Source organism: Mauremys reevesii, linkage group 13 (genome assembly GCF_016161935.1).
Source record: "Mauremys reevesii isolate NIE-2019 linkage group 13, ASM1616193v1, whole genome shotgun sequence".
Classification (NCBI taxonomy): Eukaryota; Metazoa; Chordata; order Testudines; family Geoemydidae; genus Mauremys; species Mauremys reevesii.
Window position 1 is genome coordinate 20,127,889 of NC_052635.1, and position 24,227 is coordinate 20,152,115.

The following is a 24,227-nucleotide window of genomic DNA, read 5'->3' on the forward strand; positions in this document are numbered from 1 at the left end:
GCAGCAGTTGGGAGGAAGGCAGAAGGGTTCTGCAGTAGCTGGAGGAATTAGTTCTAGGACACATTTTGTCCCAATTGGTGGCAACAAAGGTGTGGATGACTGTGTGAGATCCAGATTGAAGAAGAATGGTCCATGATCAATGACAAACTCACCCACACTATGGGTCACCAATGCAGTTTGAGTCAAAGAGCAGCAATAAATCCAATGAGACCTTGAGGTCAGATATTACACACTTGTTAGCTGATGAAGACACACCATTGGCTTAATCCCCCATCTCCTTCCCCTTACCAGGAAACAAAACTGCAGGTTTTCCCAGCTTGAATCTTCATCCAGCTCTCTGTATTGTATACTGGAAGAGTAAAGACACTATAGATGCCATATTATTTGAGATGGTGGCAAAGAGCTAAGTATTGTTATACTGATGACCCAGTAGTCCAAACTCTTGATCTTTCCAAATGGCTTAATAGGAATGTCAGACAGAAGGGATTACAAATGGTATGCTATGGAACCCTGCATTTGCGGGGCCAAGGGAAGAAGAGATTGCCCAGCACTACCCTTTTTGGATGCTTCTGAGAAGAAGTAAAACTAAAAGATTCCTCAGTCTACTCCTGCAATATCTTGCAGACAAGTCAGTCAGACCATACAGTTACAATGTTATCCAGAGCTGCTGGTAAATCTTGTTAAAATCAGCTTGGGAACTTTACCTTTTGCATCATCACAAGATCATCCATATCAATAGTGCTGTTTCCATAAACAAGCCTGAAGCCAGAAGTTAGGCATCAAAATCTGTATAATCAGTACTGGAGCCGGCTCATCGCTATCTTTTCAATTACCGTCTCTTAAAAGGGGAGATTCAAGGCAAGACAAACTGTGTGTTAACAATCAAATATGGTTTCTTGAGCAAGGTCCTAAGCACTGTTTTATTTAAATGTCATTGGTATGCTCCTGTCCCTAAGGAGGCATTAGGAATCTTTGACAATAATGGGCCTGTTGTCTTTTCCATTGCTTTCATCAGCCATGAACGACATAGGGCCATTTCCATACATGATGTGATGTGCTTGGGGTTACAACCAAAACCTCAGCAAGAGAAACCATCTGAGAGCCACCCAGTACAGGTGGCATATTTTATCTCCCACTCTTGTACTGTTCCTATTGAAGTGATCAGCTCTGCCTGAATTCCAGTTTATATTATCTGATATGTACATTGACTACTATTCATGTGAGAAACACTTTGATTTTACATTGCTGAGACAATCTGGGTTAATCAGACTGCCCACAATTCAGACTGCTTCCTCTGGTTTGGATTTTGCAGAAGTTAAGGCTGAGAAGACAACTTTCATCACCTCAGTCATAATAAGAGCATAAAAATGCCATAATTCTTGACACGAGCAATTGGATTTGGGGGTGAATCTTCTTTTAGTCCTCCAGGCTTCTCTCTTGCTGCTTCATGTTTTTCTAGCTCCGTACACCGTGGTAACGTGTGAGGACAATGCGTGGGGAATAGGCATCAAGGCGCCATTGTCTGTCAGATGGTCATGGACAGTAGTGCAGCCAAGTTGCACTAGACTGTCAAGGTGGTCCAATGGCTGAGCTGGAAATCTGTGTTTTGCAAATACAAAGGGTCCATGATTTTCCAAGGGCGAACCATAGAAACTTCTCCACCTGACAGAAGCATGGAAAAGCTCTCTGAGAAGGAAATGATAAGACTGACAAAGATATATTTTAAACAAACCCTGCTTTCAGTCCCATTCATAAAATAAAACCAGAGGTGTGAGTTAACTATAATCCCGTATACAAGATGCATCATTACCATACATGCTGAAGATACTGACGGTAATCTTGGCAATTGCAGTCTGGCCTGGCAAACCGTTAGCCTTGAATAGGAATTTTCGTGAGTAAATGGTGTGACCTGTGCACAATCAGATGCCCAAATGCACTTTATTTTGGGATTCGCAAGTGTGACCACCTAGTCTGAATTAATTGCTTTTGCAGTTCACTTTTAGAGTTCCATAGGGCTAGAAACAAATGCCTTATAACCACTTGAAATCTAGGAATTCAAGCTTTTGGCATAAAGCCATCCTTTTTAACTTTAGTAGTTTGTGGGATACCTGCTTCTAAAACCACTTAGGAATTAAATGGAGGAGAGACCAGATGTGTTGATCAGGTTGTGATTTTAGGTGCCTATAACTTAGATCTTGTCTACACTACATTGACAGAGCTACAGCTCTATAGTGAAGCTGCTGTAGTGCCGTAGCATAGACATTTGCTAAGGCCACAGAAGGGATTTCTCTTTTGCTATAGTTAATCCACCCCCTTGAGAGATGTTAGCTACGTTGATGGAAGAATTCTTCTGTTTATCTAGTGGTGTCTATACCAGGGTTTAGGCTGGCTTAACTGCATGTTTCGGGTGTGAATTTTTCATGCCTGGGAGCCATGTAGCTATGTCCACCTAATATTTAGGGGTAGACCTGGCCCTACATCCTTCCAGGGCTAGAAACACTCTGGCAGAAAGTGGGAAAATTTCTCTAAGCATGGGTCTTGCAGCTGTGATCAAAAAGGAAAAAAAAAATTTTTGGTTCTTGGATAAATGCGAGGTTGAGGGGGGTGGTATGAAAGGCAGCATGGCCAGTGGATAAGGCACAGGACTGGAAATCAGGAAACAAGTTTAATTCTTGACTCTGGCACTGACTCACTGTGATATTGGATGAGTAACCCTGTCTTAATTTCTTATTTGTAAAATGTGAGGGAGTGATGATTACCCTGTTTTATACAGTTCTCTTTGATTGATGAATGAAAAGCACATATAAGCCAGGGTTCTTTTTCGAGTAGATACAGATGTGTATTGCGGTTAGGTGTGTGTATGCCCAGAACGCGAGAGCTGGAGACTGTTGCCTAGCAGAACCTACAGAGGGGTGACACATAGCTGTGGCCCCTTCCCTGGCTATATGAGGCAGTGCTACACTGACCCCCATCAGTTCCTTCTCACCCTCTGTGGCTGAAGTCAGAGCCATGTGGTTGTTGTCTTACAACGACGTGTTTACTCTTAGCCTAGTTTATTGTTTATCATTAGTGTTAGTAGGCAGTAGATAGTGTCAACCGAGATTTGCCCTTCTTGTGGAGAAGCATTCCCAACAGTGACACCCACACACGATGCTTGCTTTGTGTTGGCAAGGCCCACCTTAAAGAACCTTATTTGATCTGTAGATCGTTCAAGAAGCAGACTCGGGTGGCACAGGACCTTTGTCTCAAGCAGCTTCTGCTTGAACAGGCCACGTGACCTGATCAGATACCAAGGCCCTCGTGCCAAAGATCACCCTCAGTCTTGGAAAGTGCTGCTGCTTCTCATTCCAGGGCAGGCGCCTCTCTGAAGATGTGTAGTAGCCATTCTGTCAGTGCCGAGGAAGGGGTCTTCTAAGACCAATCAGGACCATTCCAGGTCACAGGGCAACTCCTGCCTCCCTCAGGATAAGCACGGATTGTCCCAGCACCGATTCCACCACGCGCGATGGCATGGGTACCTCCTAACCCTTCCCCAGTACTGAGTAGGAAGGGCAGAAACTGTCAACTCTGGTTCTGGTCTCCAAGTGTCCATTGAGTCCGATACCAATGAGGGAAATGCCGATACTTTGTCCATGTCATCGACATATCAGGCAGCCGCAGACCTCCTCTACCCTTTCAGTCCCAACCCTTATCGTTGATCCAGGACTTTCCCAGAGATGCACCACCTATAGCCCCTCCAATGGAGTGAGTTGCTGAACTCTCGTATCCATCGGCATTGCATTCAGATGCACCTCTTCCGTTGGTGGGGATGGAGCGTGTATTGGGGTTGGTACAAGGGACCTTGGCACGAGGACCCTCTATGGCCCCTCTGCTTTCAATGCTGCAGATGTTCCAATGGAGACTTTTATCACCCTTAGTATTGATGCACTTGGGCACTCCAGTACCACTGTTTGCACCAGGACTGACACTGCCTGTGGCACCAGCATGTTTGGCATCAACGATACCGCCTTCATCAGGGACACGGATTCCTGCCTTGTTCTGGGCGACGGATGAATCGGACCACCTGTTGGCTCCATGGGGTGTCGCTCTGCCCATATTCCTGAGAGCTAAGTGCTCTTCTGATTCTGGATAGTCACCTTTCTGCTCCACATCACCTGACAAGCTCTGAGGCCTACCTGTGGACCAGTATGGCTTCTGTGCCCCATGGTAGGGATGCTGGTCCCTGGTGAGCTTCCTACTGGTCACCAATGCACCTACCGTTATCAGTGGCCTCTTTGGACTCAGTGGGATGCTCCTCATCCCGTTTGAAAGCTGAAATCACCCAACAGTGGTGACTGCAGATCAGCCACAAGCCCAGGCATCAGTGGTTTTCCTCCCTGTGGAGCTGCTGCAGTCCTCCCTCCTGGGTATGTCTTCCCGGGAGTAAGAGACAGTTGTGTGTTAGCCAAGACCATTGTCCTCATTGCCAGACGATGCCATGCTGCCTGGTTCGTCTTCCCCTTCTATACTGGAGGTCTTTAAGATGTATCAGGAACTTTTATACCACATAGCTGCATCCCTGGGTGCCTAGGCGGAGTTTCTCCAAGAGAACATATACAAACTGGTGGACATTTTATAGCCTGCCATCCCTGGGAGAGTGGCCCTCCTGATCAATGATATGCACCTAGTGCCAGTGACAGCAAATCAAGCTTTGCTGTCCAAGTATGATTTCCTCAATTGGTCAGCCATGTCTAAATTCAAGAACCAGTTGCCCAAGGCCTTGCATGAAGAGTTTCAGGCATTTGTTGCAGAATGCTGCTTGATGGCACACAACACATACCAATAATTAATAGAGGGCCCCCTTGAGCTGGTTCAGGCCCTAAGCAATAGCTTATACTGCTTATTCTTAGTACCAGCTCTGGTTCTTGGACAAGACTGATGATACTTTGCACTCCTTTAAGGATTCTGGGGCTACCTTGAGGTCCTTGGGAGTGTGCACACCATCCGCACAACGATGCTACTATGGGGCACAGCAGCAGTAACAGTATCCCCCGCAGCATTTCTTCACACAGCCTTTCCCTGTGAAACAGCAGGATTACCACAGAAAGAGGGATAGATCCCACAAGAGAAGTCAGTCAATCTCTGGCTTTGGACAGTCCACACGCCCTCCCTCAGTGCTGGCTAAACACTCATTTTGACTCCTTAGTCCAGAGCACTGATTCAGTCAATACTCCACCATCTCTGTCTCTTTAGGGACAGGCTGGCCCACTTTTGCAATGCTTGGGACTCAGTTGTCTCCAACAGCTGGGTCCTAGACCCTGTCAGATCGGGCTACACACCTCACCCCCAAATCCAACTTCAGGGACCCCTCTCACAAGACACACAAGCAGGTCAGCTTTCTGTTGACATTAGGAGTGGTGGAGGAAGTTCCACCGGACCGCCAAGGCCACAGCTTTTACTCCCAGTACTTCCTGATACCGAAATCCAAGGATGGATGAGACCTATTCTCAACTTTCACAGCCTCAACCAATTAATCAGATACATGAGATTTCGCAGGGTCACTCTCGGCTAACCTCCTCGCATGGTCTCAGAATGGCTGATTTGCTGCTCTGGAACTTACATGCATGTGATGATTCTACTGATCCAGAGGAAATTTCTGCCTTGTGTGGTAGGAGAATGCCGCTTTCATTATACTATTGTCCCATTTGGCCTCCCTTCTGCCTCCTGAGTCTTCACCAAATGCATGGTGTGTCATGGCATATATCAGGAGGAAGAGAAATCCACATCCTCCCATACTTCGTCGACACCACATTACATTTGCTTGACGGTCTGTGACTCACTTTAAACACCACAAAGATAATCATGGTTCCCACTCAAAAAATTAAATAAAAATTGAATTCATTAGACCCATTAGATTTCACGAGGTAAAGAGTGTTCCTGCTGACCTACTGCTTCCAAGCAGTTACCCATGTTTTTCCCTAAGCCACACGCTTCCCTGGAGAAACAGTGACTCCATACCCTGGATGTCAGGCCAGATATAGCCTTTTATTTGGACAGGACTAAGCCATTTTGTGCTTTGTCTTGCCTGTTTAATGTCATATGCAGACTGCATGAAGGGGCAAGCAGTCTCTGCACAGACCATCTCTAGATGGATAACATCCTATATCAAGACTATGTCAGATAACTTTGGCTATGCCTCCTCAGCGGATACAGGCTCACTCAGCAAGGGTGCAAGTGACATCGATAGCATTCCTCAGTGACGTTTCCTTACTGGACTTTTGGAGAGCAGCCGTGTGGTCGTCCATGTGTACGATTATGGACCATTATGCTATTATCGCATCTTCCTGAGCAGATGCAGGCCTCAGAAGGACAGTCCTGTGATCCCTATTCCAGTAAACTCTGAGCCCTGCCTATAGATCGTGGTAGTGCTTATGAGTCACCTAAGTGGAATACACCTCTGCATCTACTTGAAGAAGAAACAGTTAGGGTACGTCTTCACTACCCGCCGGATCAGCAGGTAGCAATCGATTTCTCGGAGTTCGATATATCGCGTCTCATCTAGACGCGATATATCGAACCCCGAACGCGCTCCCATCGACTCCGGAACTCCACCGGAGCAAGTGGCGGTAGCGGAGTCGACGGGGGAGCCGTGGATGTCGATCCCGTGCCGTGAGGACGGGTAAGTAATTCGAGCTAAGGTACTTTGACTTCAGCTACGCTATTCACGGTAGCTGAAGTTGCGTACCTTAGATCGACTCCCCCCACCACCCCAGTGTAGACCAGGCCTTACTTACTGTAACTGTGGTTCTTCAAGGTATGATGCGAACATGCATTCCATGACCCACCCTCTGTCCACTCTGCATCGGAGTCTCCTCTCATGGGATTTCGTTATGAAGGAACTGAGTGGGGTGGGGGTGACACCACCTCATATAGCCAGGGGAGGGGCCACAAGAGACAAGCACTGCCCCTCTACAGGTACTGCTAGCAAAAGTCGCAGGCTCCAGTGCGCAGGGAGTGCACACACCTAACTAGGATACATATCTGCATCACATTTCGAAGGACCATAGTTACAGTAAGTAACTTTTGTTAAAGGGACAGTCAGCTCTAGGTTATTGTAAATGTGTCAATTTCAGAATATTTGTTTCTGATAGATTACACTTTCTAACTAAACAGTAGATCTTGGGTTTTTTTCTTAAATTGATTAAAAAACATTTGTTCTTTCTCTCCCCTTTGACGCTTGAGAGAGAAACTGATAACGGGGGAAACAGTGAAACTGACTATACACAAAGTAAACTGGAAAAAAAAAAGATGTTGCTAGCTTTCAGTTATAGGAATATTTAATGTTTCTAGTAAATTTTGTACCAACAATACCTTTAAAACGGAAGTGTGATCTTTCACATTTGCAGTGTCCCTCCCTTTAAGTATTTTCAAGAGTATGATAAAGTTGTTCCTTTATGAATGCACTGCCAGGGAAAGGAGGATTCCTTTGACATCAAATACTGCAGAACAATCTTAACATTAACTATTTCTGTGAATTATGATTCTTCTTCGAGTGATTGCTCCTATGCATTCCATGTAGGTGTGCGCGCCGCACGTGCACGGCTCTTCGGAACATTTTTACCCTAGCAACTCCGGCGGGCCGGCTGGGCGCCCCCTGGAGTGGTGCCGCCATGGCGCTGAATATATACCCCAGCCGGCCCGTCCGCTCCTCAGTTCCTTCTTACCGCCCGTGACGGCCAGTTGGAACAGTGGAGTGCTCCTTTACCTCCACAGCCCTAGCGTTTCTCTATTTCCTACGTGTACATAGTTGGTTAAGTTAGTTTAGTTGTTAGATTAATTGAATAAGTTTAGTTAGATATAGTATAGTAAGGGAATTAGGGGGGTTTAGCCCCTCTTCTTCCACAACCTGTGCGGGCTCATGCCCAAGGCACCGGGGTTTAAGCCCTGTGCGGCTTGCCAGCGGCACATGCCTGTCGGGGACCCGCACGACTCCTGCCTGCGCTGCCTCGGGGAGACCCATCGTCCAGATAAGTGTCCCATCTGCACGGCGTTTAAGCCGAGAACTAGAAAGGAGCGGGACACTCGCCTAAAGCAGCTCCTTATGGAGGCGACACTTCAACCTCCCGCGCCGACCCCAGCGGCACCGAAATCGTCATCGGCGTGCAGCGCACCGGCGGCCCCGAGCCGCTCCGCTACCGAGACTGCTCGAGCTCCGCAGCTGGCACCGGCGGCCCGGCACCGTTCCCTCTCTCCAGCGAGGAAACGGAAGACGGCGCAGATGGCCTCTAAGCCGCATGCTACGGGACCGCTTGCCCAGCCACCACCGGCACCTCAGGTACCGGCTGCGGCGGTGCACAAAACGTGCACGGTACCGTCGACTCCGGCGCCGCAAGAGCCGTTGAGTCCGGTACCACCCTGCTCCCCAGTGCCAACCGCGGTTGAGCTGCAGCTCCCGTCCACGCCCGAGACATTCTCGACGGCAAGAGAGCTCATCGAGCTCACAGAAGCACCGAGCCTCCGGCCCCCGGCACCGCCGGTGCGGGCCGTTCAGTCAGCGGGCAAGCCGGCGATGATGCGGCCGCCTCCCCCTGACAGACAAGATAGACGTCAGTCCCGGTCCCGCTCCCGGTCCCACAGACGGTCACCGCCACGCCGATCCAGATCTTGGCACCGTTCACCATCGCGGTATCGCTCCCCGTCTCGGCACCGGTCGCAGTCCCGGTACCGCTCAACATCGCGGTACCGGTCGCACTCCCGGAGACGCTCCCTGTCCCGGTCACCCGACCGTCGGTACCGAGGGAGGTCCGGATCCCAGTACCGTTCCCGGCACCGCGACTCCCGAAGCCGCTCCTGACGCCGGACTGGTACGGACTGTACCACGAGGGAGTCCGGAGTCGGGTGCGGCACCGGTCGAGCTCCCGGCACCGCAACAGTCGCTGGTCCCGCTCTCCATCCCGGCACCGCGATGACCGGCACCGATCCTCAGCACCGTCCAGGGACCTACTGCCGGCTTCCAAGGCGCAATCTTTCAGCGCCTCTGCCCCGCCTTGGCCTTCTCGTCAGCCCTCAGTCGCCTCTCAGGCGGGCAGCGGGAGAGATCTCCGGGCCGACCCCCAAGGCCAGTACCACGGACCGCAGCAGTGGGGTTTTTGGGTCCCCTGGGCCTACCACGAGCCTCAAGGACTCCCCTTTCCCCCGCGGCACATGGGCGCCGAACATAGGGTGCCCGAAGCCACGGTGAGCAGACCTCCTCCATCACCACCGGGTGAGGCCCTGTCGCCACCTGGTCCCGCCCAACATACAGGGTCCGAGGCGGCTTCACACCCCCTGGAAGAACCAGCTCCAGAAGTGGTGGTCCAAGGTCTGTCCTCCTCATCCTCGCCGGATGAGGCAGGGGCTTCTACAGCAGACCCCCCTCCTATTGACTTGCGGGCCCACCAAGACCTTCTTCGCCGGGTGGCAAAGGCTATCGACCTCCCCGTGGCGGATGTCCCAGAGGATGACGACCCGGTGACCAACGTCATTGGAGCTGAGGCCCCGCTGCGGGTGGCCCTGCGCTTCATCTGCACCATACAGCGGAATGCCACTACCATCTGGCAGTCACCGGCGTCCGTCCCTCCCACCGCACGTGGCGTGGAGCGCAAGTACTCGGTCCCGCCCACCGGATACGAGTACCTCTATACGCACCCGACTCCGGACTCCCTCGTGGTACAGTCTGTAAATGACCGGGAGAGGCATGGGCAGCCCACTCCGGCGCCAAAATCCAAAGACGCACGGCGCATGGACCTGTTGGGCCGGAAGGTCTATTCAGCGGGTGGCCTCCAGCTCCGGATTGCCAACCAGATGGCTCTTCTCGCTCGTTACACCTTTAACATCTTGGTGTCCCTGGCGAAATTTTCGGAGCTGATCCCAACAGCCTCACGTCAAGAGTTCTCGGCCCTCTTGGAAGAAGGCAGAAAAGCCTCCCGGTCCTCCATCCAGGCCGCTCTGGACTCGGCGGACTCAGGAGCCAGAACCCTGGCCTCCGGTGTGACCATGAGGCGTATCTCCTGGCTGCAGTCCTCCACCTTGCCGCCTGAGGTGCAGTACACCTTTCAAGACCTCCCGTTCGACACTCAGGGTCTCTTCTCGGAGAAAACGGACTCCAGAATTCAGACCCTCAAAGATGGTCGAATTGCCATTCGCACCTTGGGTATGCACACACCAGCTACCCAGAGGAGGTCATTCCGGCAGCAGCCCTACCGGCCCTTTACCCAGGCCAGGTCAAGGCCGTATAATAGTCGGCGTGCTAACTTAAACCGCCGTAGACCATCGGGCAACAGACGCAACCAGGCCCAGGCCCCTTCCAAGGCCCCTCAAGGGCCCAAACAGGCCTTTTGATGGGACGCCCGAGGACGGCCCATCAGTCTCTTTCCCGGATCCTACCCCATTATTTTACAACCGCCTTTCCCACTTCCTTCCGGCGTGGTCCCAAATAACATCGGACAACTGGGTCCTTCATACTATCCAGTATGGTTACCGCCTTCAGTTTGTTTCGCCCCCTCCTTCCCACCCACCTTCCCCGTCCCTCTTCAGGGACCCCTCTCACGAGCAATTCTTCCTACAAGAGGTCGAGACTCTGAGCTTGGGGGCCATAGAGGAGGTGCCGCACGACATGCGGGGCAGGGGATTTTATTCCCGATATTTTTCTCATCCCCAAGGCGAAAGGAGGTCTCCGACCCATACTAGACCTCCGGGAGCTCAACAGGTACCTGCTCAAGCTCAAGTTTCGCATGGTCACCCTGGGGACCATCATTCCCTCCCTGGATCCGGGAGACTGGTTTGCCGCCCTCGATATGAAGGGCGCGTACTTCCATGTCGCGATTTACCCTCCCCATCGACGCTACCTGCGCTTCGTGGTCAACAGTGCGCACTACCAGTTTGCGGTGCTACCCTTCGGCCTGTCCACCGCGCCAAGGGTCTTTACCAAGTGCATGGCAGTGGTTGCCGCAGCCCTCCGCCGTCGTCGCATACACGTCTACCCGTATCTCGACGACTGGCTGGTTCGCGGGGCATCCTGACAGCTGGTAATGGACCAGATGACAGAAATACTATCCCTATTTCGGCTCCTGGGCCTTCTCATCAATGCCGAGAAGTCCACTTTAACTCCATCGCAACGAGTGGAGTTCATTGGAGCGGTCCTCGACTCCAATTTAGCCAGGGCCTGCCTCCCTCGATCTCGGCACTAGACAATGGTCTCCATCATCCGGGACCTACACACCTTTCCCACCACGACGGTTCGGTCCTGCCTACGCCTCCTGGGCCACATGGCATCCTGCACATTCGTGACCACGCACGCCAGGCTGCGCCTTCGCCCATTTCAATCTTGGCTGGCGTCGGTGTACCGCCCGCATCGCGACCCCATAGACATGGTGGTCACGGTCACGAAGCCTACCCTCGATTCGCTCAGCTGGTGGCTGGACCCAGAGGTCGTGTGTGCAGGAGTCCCGTTCCGCCCTCCTCGCCCATCCGTCACCCTGACCACGGATGCCTCGGCGTTGGGATGGGGGGCTCACCTGGGCGACCTTCACACACAGGGTCTCTGGTCTCCCCAAGAGCTCTCCCTCCACATCAACGTCCGGGAGCTGCGAGCGATCCGCTTGGGGTGTCTCGCCTTCCGCGCCCGTCTGCAAGGCCGCTGCGTGGCGGTGTTCACGGACAACACGACGGCGATGTTCTATGTGAACAAGCAGGGCGGAGCCCGCTCCTCCCTGCTCTGCAAGGAAGCGATGCTCCTGTGGGACTTCTGCGTGACCCACTCGATTCGCCTGGAAGCGTCCTTTCTTCCAGGAGTGCAGAACACGCTGGCCGACCATCTCAGCAGATCGTTCCTCTCCCACGAGTGGTCTCTTCGTCCGGATGTGGTGCACACAATTTTCCGGAGGTGGGGGTTTCCCCAGATAGACCTATTTGCCTCCAAGGAGAACAGGAAGTGCCACCTGTTTTGTTCGTACCAGGGTCGCTCCCCAGGCTCCCTGTCGGACGCATTCCTCTGCTCCTGGACGGATCACCTCCTCTACGCCTTCCCTCCGTTCCCGCTCGTACACCGGGTGCTACTGAAGCTTCGGAGGGACAGGGCCCACGTAATACTCGTCGCTCCGGCCTGGCCGAGGCAGCACTGGTACACCCTGCTGCTCGAGCTCTCCATTCGGGATCCCATTCCTCTTCCGTTATGGCCGGACCTCATCACACAGGACTTCGGCAGACTCTGCCACCCGAACCTACAGTCCCTCCATCTTACAGCTTGGTACCTGCATGGTTGACCCACGCAGAGAGGGACTGTTCGGCGGCAGTACAGCAAGTCCTACTTGAAAGCAGGAAGCCTTCCACTCGCTCCACCTACCTCGCGAAATGGAAGCGTTTCGCGCTCTGGTGCGATCAGCGTGGCCTTAATCCCTTCCTAGTCCCTATCTCTACAATCCTGGACTACCTCTGGTACCTTAAAGAACAAGGGCTCGCGGTCTCCTCCTTGAAGGTGCACCTGGCAGCCATGTCCGCCTTCCGTCCATCCATGGGAGGTCGGTCCATTTTCTCCAACCAGATGGTTTCCCGCTTCCTTAAAGGCCTGGACTCCGACCCCACCGCCTAGGTAAGGCTTGGGAATCACCTACATGGAATGCATAGGAGCAATCACTCGAAGAAGAAAAGACGGTTACTCACCGTAGTAACTGTTGTTCGTCGAGATGTGTTGCTCCTATCCATTCCAGACCCGCCCTCCTTCCCCACTGTCGGAGTAGCCGGCAAGAAGGAACTGAGGAGCGGACGGGCCGGCTGGGGTATATATTCAGCGCCATGGCGGCACCACTCCAGGGGGCGCCCAGCCGGCCCGCCGGAGTTGCTAGGGTAAAAATGTTCCGAAGAGCCGTGCACGCACGGCGCGCACACCTACATGGAATGGATATGAGCAACACATCTCGAAGAACAACAGTTACTACGGTGAGTAACCGTCTTTTATATTTGCAATTAAACTATGCAGCTTGGCTGCAAAATAATGTGTTTCTATATATCTTCAGGTATTGCAAACGACACTGGAGGGATCACCTTGATTCCCATTTCAGTGAATTTATCTCAGCAGTCTAAAGTGGAGAGTCATGGACAAGTACCTCTCACTGCTGAAGCTTTAATTGGTGCATCTCCAAACCATTCCTGTATGAATCAAGCACAGGAAGCACATCCGTCAGCAGGAAGCAAACCAAAGAAAATTGGCTCCCTGGCACTGTTTTACAGAAAGGTAAATATCTTGGCTAAGAGTTGCTTTGTATTAAATGTCTTTCTCTATTTTAGAGACAAGGTGGGTGAGGTAATCTTTTATTGACCAAGTGCTCTGTTTTGTTAATGCTTGCTTATATTTAAACTTGTCTGTCTCTCGGCAAACTGTTCCATTAGACTCCTGTGTTGTTCAGCAACTTTTCCTTTGGCGCTAATAAAGGCACCTGTGCTGGAAAATGCTTTAAAATCCTATTACTGAAAAATTGCTTTTCAGATCCACTAATTAGGGCCAGATGGGTTGTTCTCTGATCTCCTTGGTTGACAGGCTAGCCACAATAGCTAGCCACAAATTGTTGGTGCTTTTTGGTTCCTTATTCCTGCTCTTGTTGCCTCCCCAGCTCTGCTGAGAGTGCAGATAGCTGTACTAGCGCCAACTCCTTAGTGCTTTGCCAAAAATTCTCAGAGAGGGGAGATAATGCACATAGACCCTGTAGGCTGGAGTAAGGCCTCAAATGAGGCCTGGTCTACACTGGGAGGGGTGTCAGTCTAAGTTACGCAACTTCAGCTATGTGAACAATGTAGTTCAAGTTGACATACTTAGCTCTACTTACTGTGGTGTCTTCACTGCGGTAAGTTGACAGCTGGAGTACAAGAGTTGACGGGAGAGTGCTTGGTGGTCGCTTTATCGTGTATAGACTAGATGGGATAAATCGACCCCCTCTGGATCGATCGCTGCTTTGAGGGTGTTTTCGCTGCTAAATCTCTCTGAGCTCTTTCTCTTCTAATGGGTTTTGAACTAGGAGTTGGGGAAACTTTCATCATCCCTCTCTCAGATGTGTGGCTTGGACATGCTGAAGGGAAGACTGTCCTCCTGTAACTGATCAGTGTTCAGATACACACTTTTATTTCAGCTTCTCCTGTCTCTGAAAATTCTGTTCTGTCATCTCTTTTATTGGAAGTAACATCTGTTTCCTGGACCCACCAGCCCATCCAGAATTGGCTGCTTCTGTGGGGCTTCACAAAGCTATGCTGGATAATTAAGCCCTCTGGGACAGTATTCAGGAAGAGGCTTGCTTACCAGAGGAAGGAAAGAATATGAGGGATGAATAAGCATGAATAACTTATAGGAGTTTTGCTGCCTTCCTCTTGCATTTCTATTTTAGAGAGAGACAAGATGAGGGGAGATTTCTTTATACATAAACATGAGCAAACCCACTGAGTATACCTGATTAGATCAGTCTTAATCTGCCTTCCAAAAACTTAAATCATAGTAGCTGTGCTATTTGTATGCTTCCCTGTTGGAGTTTTCTAGCTTCTTTATTTAATTGTATTCCTGGTGGCCATAGTTTCAGCCAGCAACACTAGCAGTGAGAGATTCATTCATTGGAGTACTTTGTCACAGAGAAAGAAAATAAAACGTATTCTTAGAGATTCTGATTTCTCTTAGGATCTCACAGGCAGAATGGAGTTTGGTTCTCTGCTTTCAATCAAACAGCTGATATCCCTGCCTCGTGTCTGAAGAGGGCTGAGAATTAAGTTGGTCCAAAGTAATGTCCGACCAACGTGCAAGCTTCATTTTCAATCATACAGTGGTTTTATGCATCTTTATCTGCTTTCACTTGGAAAATTCTATAATAAGCAAAACTATTCTTCCCTGTTGTTAGGAAAGCTAAAATCCAAGCTTCTGATGAAACCCCATCTTTAAGGGAGTTTTGGCCATTTGGTTACAGGTTATACAAATTCAAACTCTTGTGCACAAAAGGGTATTCTTCTTTTCTGCCTGTCTTGTGGAACTTTTAGTCTACTCTTTTTACTTCCAGACATAAATGTCTTTGTGTTCTTAGTTCTCATAGTGGGGGAAAGAACGTCTAAAGTTAATGAAAGAATGTTAATCATGCTGCACTTGTCAAGGTCATCTCAGGTTTTCATCTGAATTAGGTGTTTTTAAAAAGAAACCTGATAAATACTGTGTAGGTTAATCCAAGAATCCAAGACTCTCCTTGGGTGTAAATACAGTACATGACCTCTTCAAACTTCCTGCTCATCTGGAGGGGTCCCAAGATATGTGGTCAGGTAGGTAGAGTAGTTCAGGTACAATGTTTGTTAAATTATACTGGCCAGCTGGATCAAACTTTGTATTTCTTAAGCCTGTACGGCAGAGATGAAAACTCAGTTTTTGAGTACATTCTTCCATGCAGAACCCTTTGCAGAGATTGGTAGGATGGCAACTTTGGCACATTTAGCACTTTTTATTAGAATAGCTTTTAGTTGATGGATTCTCATTTTTAGCCACTCTCGATTTTGGTGCTCTGTATGAGGGGATTGCTGTATAGATCCTGTCAATTCTGGACTTATGAATTTGAACATGCAGAAAGTAGGGTTTTACCTGTAGATATTTGAGTTTCAAATACAGGAATGGAAGTTTTCTATTCTAATTTCTGGTTGCTAAGAGACAAGAAAACTAGCGGAGTGGGAGCTAGACATCTCTTCTGTGTCATGAAGGCAAATTGCTTCTGGTTAAGCAAATGGTATTTTGTTAAGTAGGATTCTGATTTGTTGTTTTCCTTGCTTTAACATTTTGAATGTTTGTGTTTGATGCTGTGGAGGATTTGTCTGGAACTAGAAAACAAAGAGCTGGAATTGGGATCCAAAAGGTGCTAAACTGACAGGTAGCAGCACTTATCTAGCTATACAGTCATGGAGTTGGAGTACATACAGTCCATCCATCTCAAATTGTTGTTTCTGAGATGCAGAAACATATACAGGTTTAAAAAAAAATTGCTTTCTGGAATTCTTCCTTTTAATTGCTGACATTCTTTGTTTTAAGACTCACAATTGTGATAAAACTAGATTTCAAGATTCAGTTGGCTTCACTCTCTGTTGTGCTGTTTTCCCTCCCAGGTGTATCATTTGGCAAGTGTGCGCTTGCGTGATTTGTGCTTAAAACTGGATGTTTCCATTGAGTTGCGCAGGAAGATATGGACATGTTTTGAGTTCACATTAGTTCATTGCACTGATCTAATGAAAGACAGACATTTGGATCAGCTCCTCCTTTGTGCCTTTTACATTATGGCAAAGGTAACGTATAGGTTTTAGGAAGTATTGTATCTTAAGCTATTTCCATCAACTAATAAAATAAACTGAAAATCTACTATCCAATTGCTTTACTCTTGATATCTTACTGGGGAGGGGAGGTGCTTCCAAGATGTTGATGAAGCCCTGAAGTCATCTTTTCCTTTCCTTTACGTATCCTCCCTCAAGGTCCTATATCAACAATCCTTTTGACTCAGGCCTGGATGGCGCTCCTTTTTTTTTTTTTTTTTTTTTTTTGAGCCCATTCACACTGTTCCATTATCAGCTAGAAAGGACATAGTTATATTCTGTCTCCAGAAGGGATTGCCTCACATTGCTTATCTCTGGTGCTCTGCCTGCACCTCTGCTGGTCTATGAAGTGAGAGACTATGACTAGAAATAGTCTAGTGCAGGGGTCGGCAATCTTTCAGAAGTGGTGTGCCGAGTCTTCATTTATTCCCTCTAATTTAAGGTTTCGTGCGCCAGTAATACATTTTGACGTTTTTAGAAGGTCTCTTTCTATAAGTCTATAATATATAACTAAACTAAGTAAATAAGGTTTTTAAAATGTTTAGCTTAATTTAAAATTAAATTAAAATGCAGAGGCCCCCCGCCCCACCGGACTGGTGGCCAGGACCCGGGCAGTGTGAGTGCCACTGAAAATCAGCTTGCATGCTGCCTTTGGCACGCGTGCCATAGATTGCCTACCCCTGGTCTAGTGCATCTATGTAGTTATTCAGAGCACTAACAAGCAGGCTGCTGGGGCTTGCACCTCCATGGAATAATTTACTTTATATAGCCACACTTCACTTTTTTCAGAAAAATAATTCTTCTAGCAGTTGCATACACAGGATATTAAGGTTGAGGAACCTAGCTAAGAATCTATCTTAGCAATAAAATGTTTTGCTAAGAAATAAAAAGGGATGTGCAAGCTTTTCACATTATGTTTTGAGGTGCTATAAACAGCCCAACTTATCACACAAATGGGAGTTTTGTAATCTTACTTCTGACTGATGCGAACTCAGGTGAAAAAAATAAAACAGAACTCAAACTAGGCAAGGTGCCAATGTAATTATTTGTATTACTGTAGCACCTGGGAGCCGTAGTCGCGGATCAGGACTCCATTGTGCTGAATGGGATGAGAATATTAAATTGACTTGCCCAGTGAGCCTTAATAGGAAAGACAAATTGAGAAGGGGTATTACCTGTGGAATGTAGCTGCCATGGAATACAATTACTTGCTTTTACTTTTAGTAATTGTAAGCAATCCTTAAATCTTAGATTAGTTTGGATGCTGCTACAAGGTTTGCAGAAAAATACCACCATTGAATGATCTCTGTGTTCCCTTGTCTTACTGAGTAAGTGTGCCAGCTGCCTAGAATCATAGGGTTGGAAGGGACCTCAGGAGGTCATCTAGTCCAACCCCCTGCTCAAAGCACAACCAATCCCCAGATTTTTACCCCAGTTCCCCAAATGGCCCCCTCAAGGATTGAACTCACAACCCTGCGTTTAGTAGGCCAATGTTCAAACCACTAAGCTATCCCTCCTGCCTTTCTCTGAAGTGTTGCCTCCAGTGCAGTGAGACCTGACAGCCCAACTGTAGCAAGTGGACCTTGATACATTTTTCTTGTAGTTCCACTGCAAAAGTGTTGATCATTTGCTATTAAAATTGGTGATACATGTTGAAACGGAGCTGAACATGTGTGTCCCTGTAACCTTGCATCTCGTTCCAGAAAATAAGGAAGATACCAGTAACAAAGGATAAGAAATCCAATTTTCAAATATCACTAAAAATTTTTACTTATTAATTGTTCTCTTTTTTTCCAATTCAGGGGTAGCTTCTGAAGGGAAAGGGGAAGAAGTAATTTTTAAGCTTCAGCTTAAGTGAGCAGTAATTTTAGAAGTGCAGATGAGCAGCAGGAATTGTTAACTAAAAACTATTCTCCTCATGTTGTCATATTCAGATGTCAGAAGTACATTTTTTAATGTGCAAGTTCAAGCTATATGTAATGCACATGAAAAATGTACAGTATGGATTTGAAATCAAATGTACAAAGCATATTCTTGAAATACACAACATCACAGCAAAACTGCACAAATTGAGCTATATAAGAATAAAGCATGTTGGAATCAAACATGTTCATCTTTTTCTCCTCTGCTGAAGTAAGGCTAATTTCTTGTAGGATCTGCTTTCCCATCCTTCCCTATTTAGAAGTCCTATTGTGTGTGGGCTGGAAAGTGAGGGCTGCCTTCCCCACTACTGTGAAGCCCTACATAACCCCAAAGTCTTTCAACATACTAAGAGTTGTTGAATATGAATGTTCTTTTCTCTGTAATGGAAAGGAAAGGTGGATCGGGCTGTTCATTAAACTGAAGATCACCTTTTTGTAGGACAGAAAAAATACGTGAGTTATTCCTACTCTGATATATCATTTACTTTTCTTAGCTTCGTTACTTTTTTCAGACTAAATGAGATCAAGAAAACTCTGGAAAATTTCCCTTTTTAAACAAGCATAAGTACTTATGTGCTGTAATACAGCAATCATAAAAAGCAACAGAGAGTCCTGTGGCACCTTATGGACTAACAGACGTTTTGGAGCATAAGCTTTCGTGGGTGAATACCCACTTCGGGGTGAATACCCACTTCGTATTCACCCACGAAAGCTTATGCTCCAATATGTCTGTTAGTCTATAATGTGCCACAGGACACTCTGTCACATTTTACAGATCCAGACTAACACGGCTACCCATCTGATACATAACAATCATAGTTGTTATGTTTTGTCTCAAATAGTTCTTCTTGGGTTTTTTCGTTTCCAGGTGACCAAAGAGGAAAGAACTTTTCAGGACATAATGAAAAGCTACAGAAACCAGCCACAAGCAAACAGCAATGTGAGTAAATAACACTGTCTTACTATAGATAAATGTTTGATACAAGCTCTCTTTTAAGTAGGCTCATACTAATATTGGAGAATGAATGTTACATGCATTTAACCCAAGAACTGTGATTTAATCTAAGTTTGAGTTTCTTGTATTACTTGACAACTGCATTTTTCCCCACGTACTGCAGGTTTACAGGAGTGTTTTGTTGAAAAATAGTCCCAAAGAGGTCACATCAGAAAATACAAATTTAACCCAAGATGTGGAGATGACAGGTGGTGGTAAGTTCATAAAGTTAGCCTGCTGTTTTAAAATAATATTCAAATAGATTTAAAAGAACTAATGTGTGTAGTATAAAAGACATTAGAATAGCAAAGAGGAAACATTTAATTTTATCATAAACTGATTAAAAAGCAACAGTATTGAAATAAGGAGACAGCCACTGATAGTCCGATGCTGTGTAAGCTAGGACATGGGAAATGCATTTCACAATTGGCACAAATAGGATAGAACTTCACATCTGCTTTAAGAATCCCTATTTTTAAATTAGGTTGGTTGAACAGTAATTTTTTTTTAAATGAGCAGCTGATGATGATTCTATATAATTGCAGCTCTCTTGAGACAACACTTAATAAATTGAAAGAGAGTGAGTGATGGTATATTCTAAAGACTGATTAGAAACATATTTTTAAAATGTCAGAAGGTAGATTGGTTTGATTCAATTCTTCTGGAAGGCTCAATGAGGAGCTCTTGCATTGAAACACTTATTGCCTTTACGTAGATGATTCTTGGCTTTAGTATGTCTGTTGTTTTTGATTTTTGCAAAGAGTGGGTAAATGTCTAATTTTTTTTCCCTAAAACATTTTTCTTTCCCCAAGATCCAAGATAGATTTTTCGAAACGGTGGTATGTAAATTTGTTTCTGCTGCTACACAGTTGATCAAAATAAGGCATTAACAGTTACAAATCATAAAGTGATCAACAGCAGTCTAATTTATCCAGAAAAGTTATGCTTAGTTGGTCTATACCCCATATAATCATCTTGGGGTCTCTGTTATCTTGTCAGTGAGAGATGTTGAACCTCAACATCAGCTCAGCAAGCTAGAGTGACCTCATAGAAGTCTGGGTCTTTAAACGAGAGCAGCATACTACAGCTGTTGACCAGTAATTTCAAAGAGATCAGTGTCTTGACATTAGCCCAGCAAGTTAGAGATGCTGAGTCAGTGACATTGGTTCTCTTGCCCCTATGGTGGATTAATTTAAATCAAAATGATTTAAATCAGTAAGCAGGAAATCTTGATTTTAAATAATCGATTTGAGTCTTGTTTTGTATTTGTACTTTATAATTACTTTCCTAAAGAAAGGTTGATTCCCGTTAAAACGTTGATTTGCAACTAAATATAGCCTTTACTCTATATTTTATATAGCCTATACTCTATGCTTGCATCCGAAGAAGTGGGTATTCACCCACGAAAGCTCATGCTGCAAAACTTCTGTTAGTCTATAAGGTGCCACAGGATTCTTTGCTGCTTCTACAGAACCAGACTAACACGGCTACCCCTCTGATACTCTATATTTTATGGTACTTTTTACTCACCAGGAGGGTACGCTATATTTATACACACTTAAGCAGTTATTTAGCTTAATATACATTTATTTAGATTAATAAGGTTTACTTTTTTATTGTTTAAAAAATGGTGACTGATGCATTTCTTTATTAGATTAGATGTTTTTCACTTGTCATGTGTGTCAAGTTGCATTTGGATGGAAACTGGAATTCAATTAAAGTGCACAAAACCACCATTTTAAAAATGTTTTCTTAATATATCTAACCTACCTTAAAGTGTTGGACACATAAGAAGAAAAATATTTATCAAAACATGTTTTGTATTTAAAGCTAACTGGTTTATTAAACAGAGGAAGTATTATCTATAGTTAGAATTGAACTGATTGCTTCTAGTTACTATGTCCTTCAAGAACTTAGAACTAGTAGATCTCATTCTCTTACACCTCATTTGTATTTATAGATTGGAAGAGGAAAACAAGCTTTCCTTCCTTTTTTCAACACCCAATCAGTTTCTGAACTCTGAATGAACTAATCATTGAACTGGATTAGTTTGAATAAACAGAAATTAAGAAAATTTCTCTGCACCTACAGAAGGAGGCTACTGATGTGCAAAGCTAGTTTAACACTTCAGCATGCTCTGGTTCCAGGAGCTTAGCTGGTGACTTTCATCAGATAAGGGTGTTTGGCTTTCTTTAAAACCTTGGCAGCAAACTTACTGCTTGAATATTATTATTTGAATTATTTTAATAGATTATAGGAAATTTGGGCTTTAATATAGGTTATCATAGTTTCAAATTTGATTTAAAATACATTTTTCTTTTAAAGAATCAATTTGAAATTTTTATAAAATTGATAGTCTTTTTTAATGTTTCTTTTTTTAAATACTGATGTTTTTATCCACCCAGTCTTCCTCCAATATCAGACCAGCAAACTTAAATTGCTAACAGTAAGTTCCAATGCCCTTTTTCTAACATCAGCCAACCAAGAGGTGCTAAGCCAGGAGAGTTGTTTGCTCTTTTAGCCAGTTTTCAAACCATGTGACAGTATTTCTGTCCAAGTGCACATGAACTAATTTTTCACTTAAATCACCACTTTAGTGCCTTTTATCTAATATCAGCATTTGTTAACTCTTAACCCCCTGTTGATGGGAAAAGAAGTCGTGACTTCCCAAGTGTCACAAAGCAGGTTAGTAGTAGAGTGGGGAATGGAGCTTGTTTGTCCTGACTCCAGTTTTCGTACTCCTGTTCCGGCATAAGGTGTCTTAGTATCAGACCCTAGGTTTGTGCTTTATTAAGGTGCTTGGCTTGCATCCAATTACTTCCATGAAAAGAGTTTTTGTTAGCGAACAATTTAGAGATTAAAATGACTTCTATTAGAATACTGTACTCAGCTGTGATCCAAGTTAATTTTGGAGTTAGCAAGTGATAGAACAGTTGCAGTAACCAGACTTGCTGTGTAACTACCACAGTTTCCACTGACTGTCACATTCCGTACATAATGTACAATATTCCAGAATCATTTTTTTACAGTGGAGGCATGAGTCAAGTATTGAGCCTTACTCTGCCAATTAATCCAGTATAAATGTGCCTTTTAACTAAAGGTTGGCAGTTAAATCAGGCTTCACAAATTGTATAGTCTGTCATGGGTTTTCATAAAACATGGTGTGTGCTACAGTAGTTAAAGCAGATCTTTATCACAACCTTGCGATTCTGACCACCATAAAAAGAGTAGTCTTGGTCAATGGTAGCTTTATTATTGCTGTCTCTGGACTGAAGTTTCAGCAATATAAATGTGTATCTAAGCAAGCCGGTCTTTCCCCTGTCATTCAGAAGAATTGTAACTCTTTATTAAAAGAAGAAATAACATGTTTGTGGGAAAGGCAGTGTGGTCACACCTTATATTTTAAGGTTCCATTTATAAATAGTTGATAAGGATTTGATAAATGGTGGATGGTGGTTTTTAAAAAAAAAGAAAAGAAAATTATTGTTGTAGCCTGTTACAAAGTACAACAGGTCAATAGGTTGTTCAACACCTTCTACTAATGTGCTTATTACCATTTGTAATTCATGCTACTCATATCTATAACAAACTTGTAACATTTGTTCTTCTCCAAGGAGTGTCACTGTGGGTGCTCCACTTTAGGTGTCTATGCACCCTGCGCTTGTAATCAGAGATTTGTGGTAGCGGTGCCTGGTTGGGTCATGCATGCTCTGTCGCTGGCTCGCACTGTCCCTCAATTCCTTCTCTACCACCTTTGGTTTGAGTCGGAGCAATCATCAGCATCCTCACTTACCTTTAGATAAGTTTAGCCTTTAGGTAAGATAGTTTATAGTTGGTAGTACAAGGGAGTCGCATCTTACACGGGGGTTAGGTTCTGAAGTCAGCGTGTAAGGCGAAAATCGCATATAGTCAAATGCTCATTGAGTGGAATGGTGGGTGGAATCGCCCACACTACAGGTACAGTATTTAAATTATTTTTCTCTTTTTTTTGTTTTTTGTTTTGCTGAGCGCGTATAGTTAAAATCGCATAAGTTAAATGTGTCTATGATGCGACTTCACTGTATAGTCAGTAGTTAGTTTGCCCTTTATACTTACTTTATTTATTTTATTTAAAATATATAAATAATATTTTGCTTTTCTACCCTTATTCCCCTCCGTAGGCAAATAAGTTTTGGCTCCCATAGAGTTACTACTCCCTTCTTGTTTGAAACAGACTCTCTCTGACATGCCCAGATTACTGGGCTTCAAATACTGCCGGACTTAGACTGTCAATCCCTGTCTCTGATGGAGCCACACAGTGTGTCCGCTGTCTCAGCAAGACACACAGTCCTCAAAAGTGTCCACTTCTAAGTTCCCTCTAAGCTGCACAACCAGGCGGCTGCCCAGCAAGTGATCAAGTACTGCACACTTCAGGTTTCCCACTGCTGTGCTGCTTCTGCCATCTGCCTTGGAGCTGCTCCCAGGAGCCTTCTGCTGGCTATTCAGAGCAGTGGGAAGAGGGGCGCTGATGTCAGGATGTTCCCCCTCCTCCCGCCCCTGTATCTTATCTCTGTGGGGCCGGGGGGCATGATAGGGCTCAGGAGTGGGATAGTGGGAGTTTGCTGGTGGCTGCTGCTGCTATGTCTGCTTTGAGTGCTGTCATAGGTCTCACCCCCACTTAGAGCTGTTGGGTTCCAAAATGGGGACCTGCATTGGTTCCCCTAAACTAAAATCCTAGTTTAGATCTGGTAAAAGCTGCCACCACCCAATAATGTATGTGTATTGGGACACAGTCCTTCCCCAAAATCCTTGGGGATCCCAAGAGCCCCAAATCCATGGAGTTCTTACACCTAGGAGAAATAAACCATTCCCCCCTGCTTCCTTCCCCCCCCCCCTTTTCCTAGGAGAGATACCAGAATCCAACTACAGAGGGATGCCTCCCTCCTCCCCTTTCCCTGAGAATCCACCCAAGGAAAGATCAACCAAGTCCTTTACAGAAAGGA

At 46.1% G+C, this 24,227-nt stretch overlaps 1 protein-coding gene across 5 annotated transcripts in view; it reads left to right on the forward strand.

Moving 5' to 3' along the window:
* RBL1 (RB transcriptional corepressor like 1) overlaps nt 1–24,227 on the forward strand; it is a 100,609-nt gene that overhangs the window by 57,288 nt on the left and 19,094 nt on the right. For all 5 annotated transcript variants that reach the window (XM_039497960.1, XM_039497965.1, XM_039497961.1 and 2 more), the window contains 4 exons: nt 13,032–13,249; nt 16,129–16,305; nt 19,120–19,191; nt 19,370–19,460. In XM_039497960.1, coding sequence (XP_039353894.1) covers nt 13,032–13,249; nt 16,129–16,305; nt 19,120–19,191; nt 19,370–19,460 — 558 coding nt within the window. The remainder of the gene's footprint in view (nt 1–13,031; nt 13,250–16,128; nt 16,306–19,119; nt 19,192–19,369; nt 19,461–24,227) is intronic.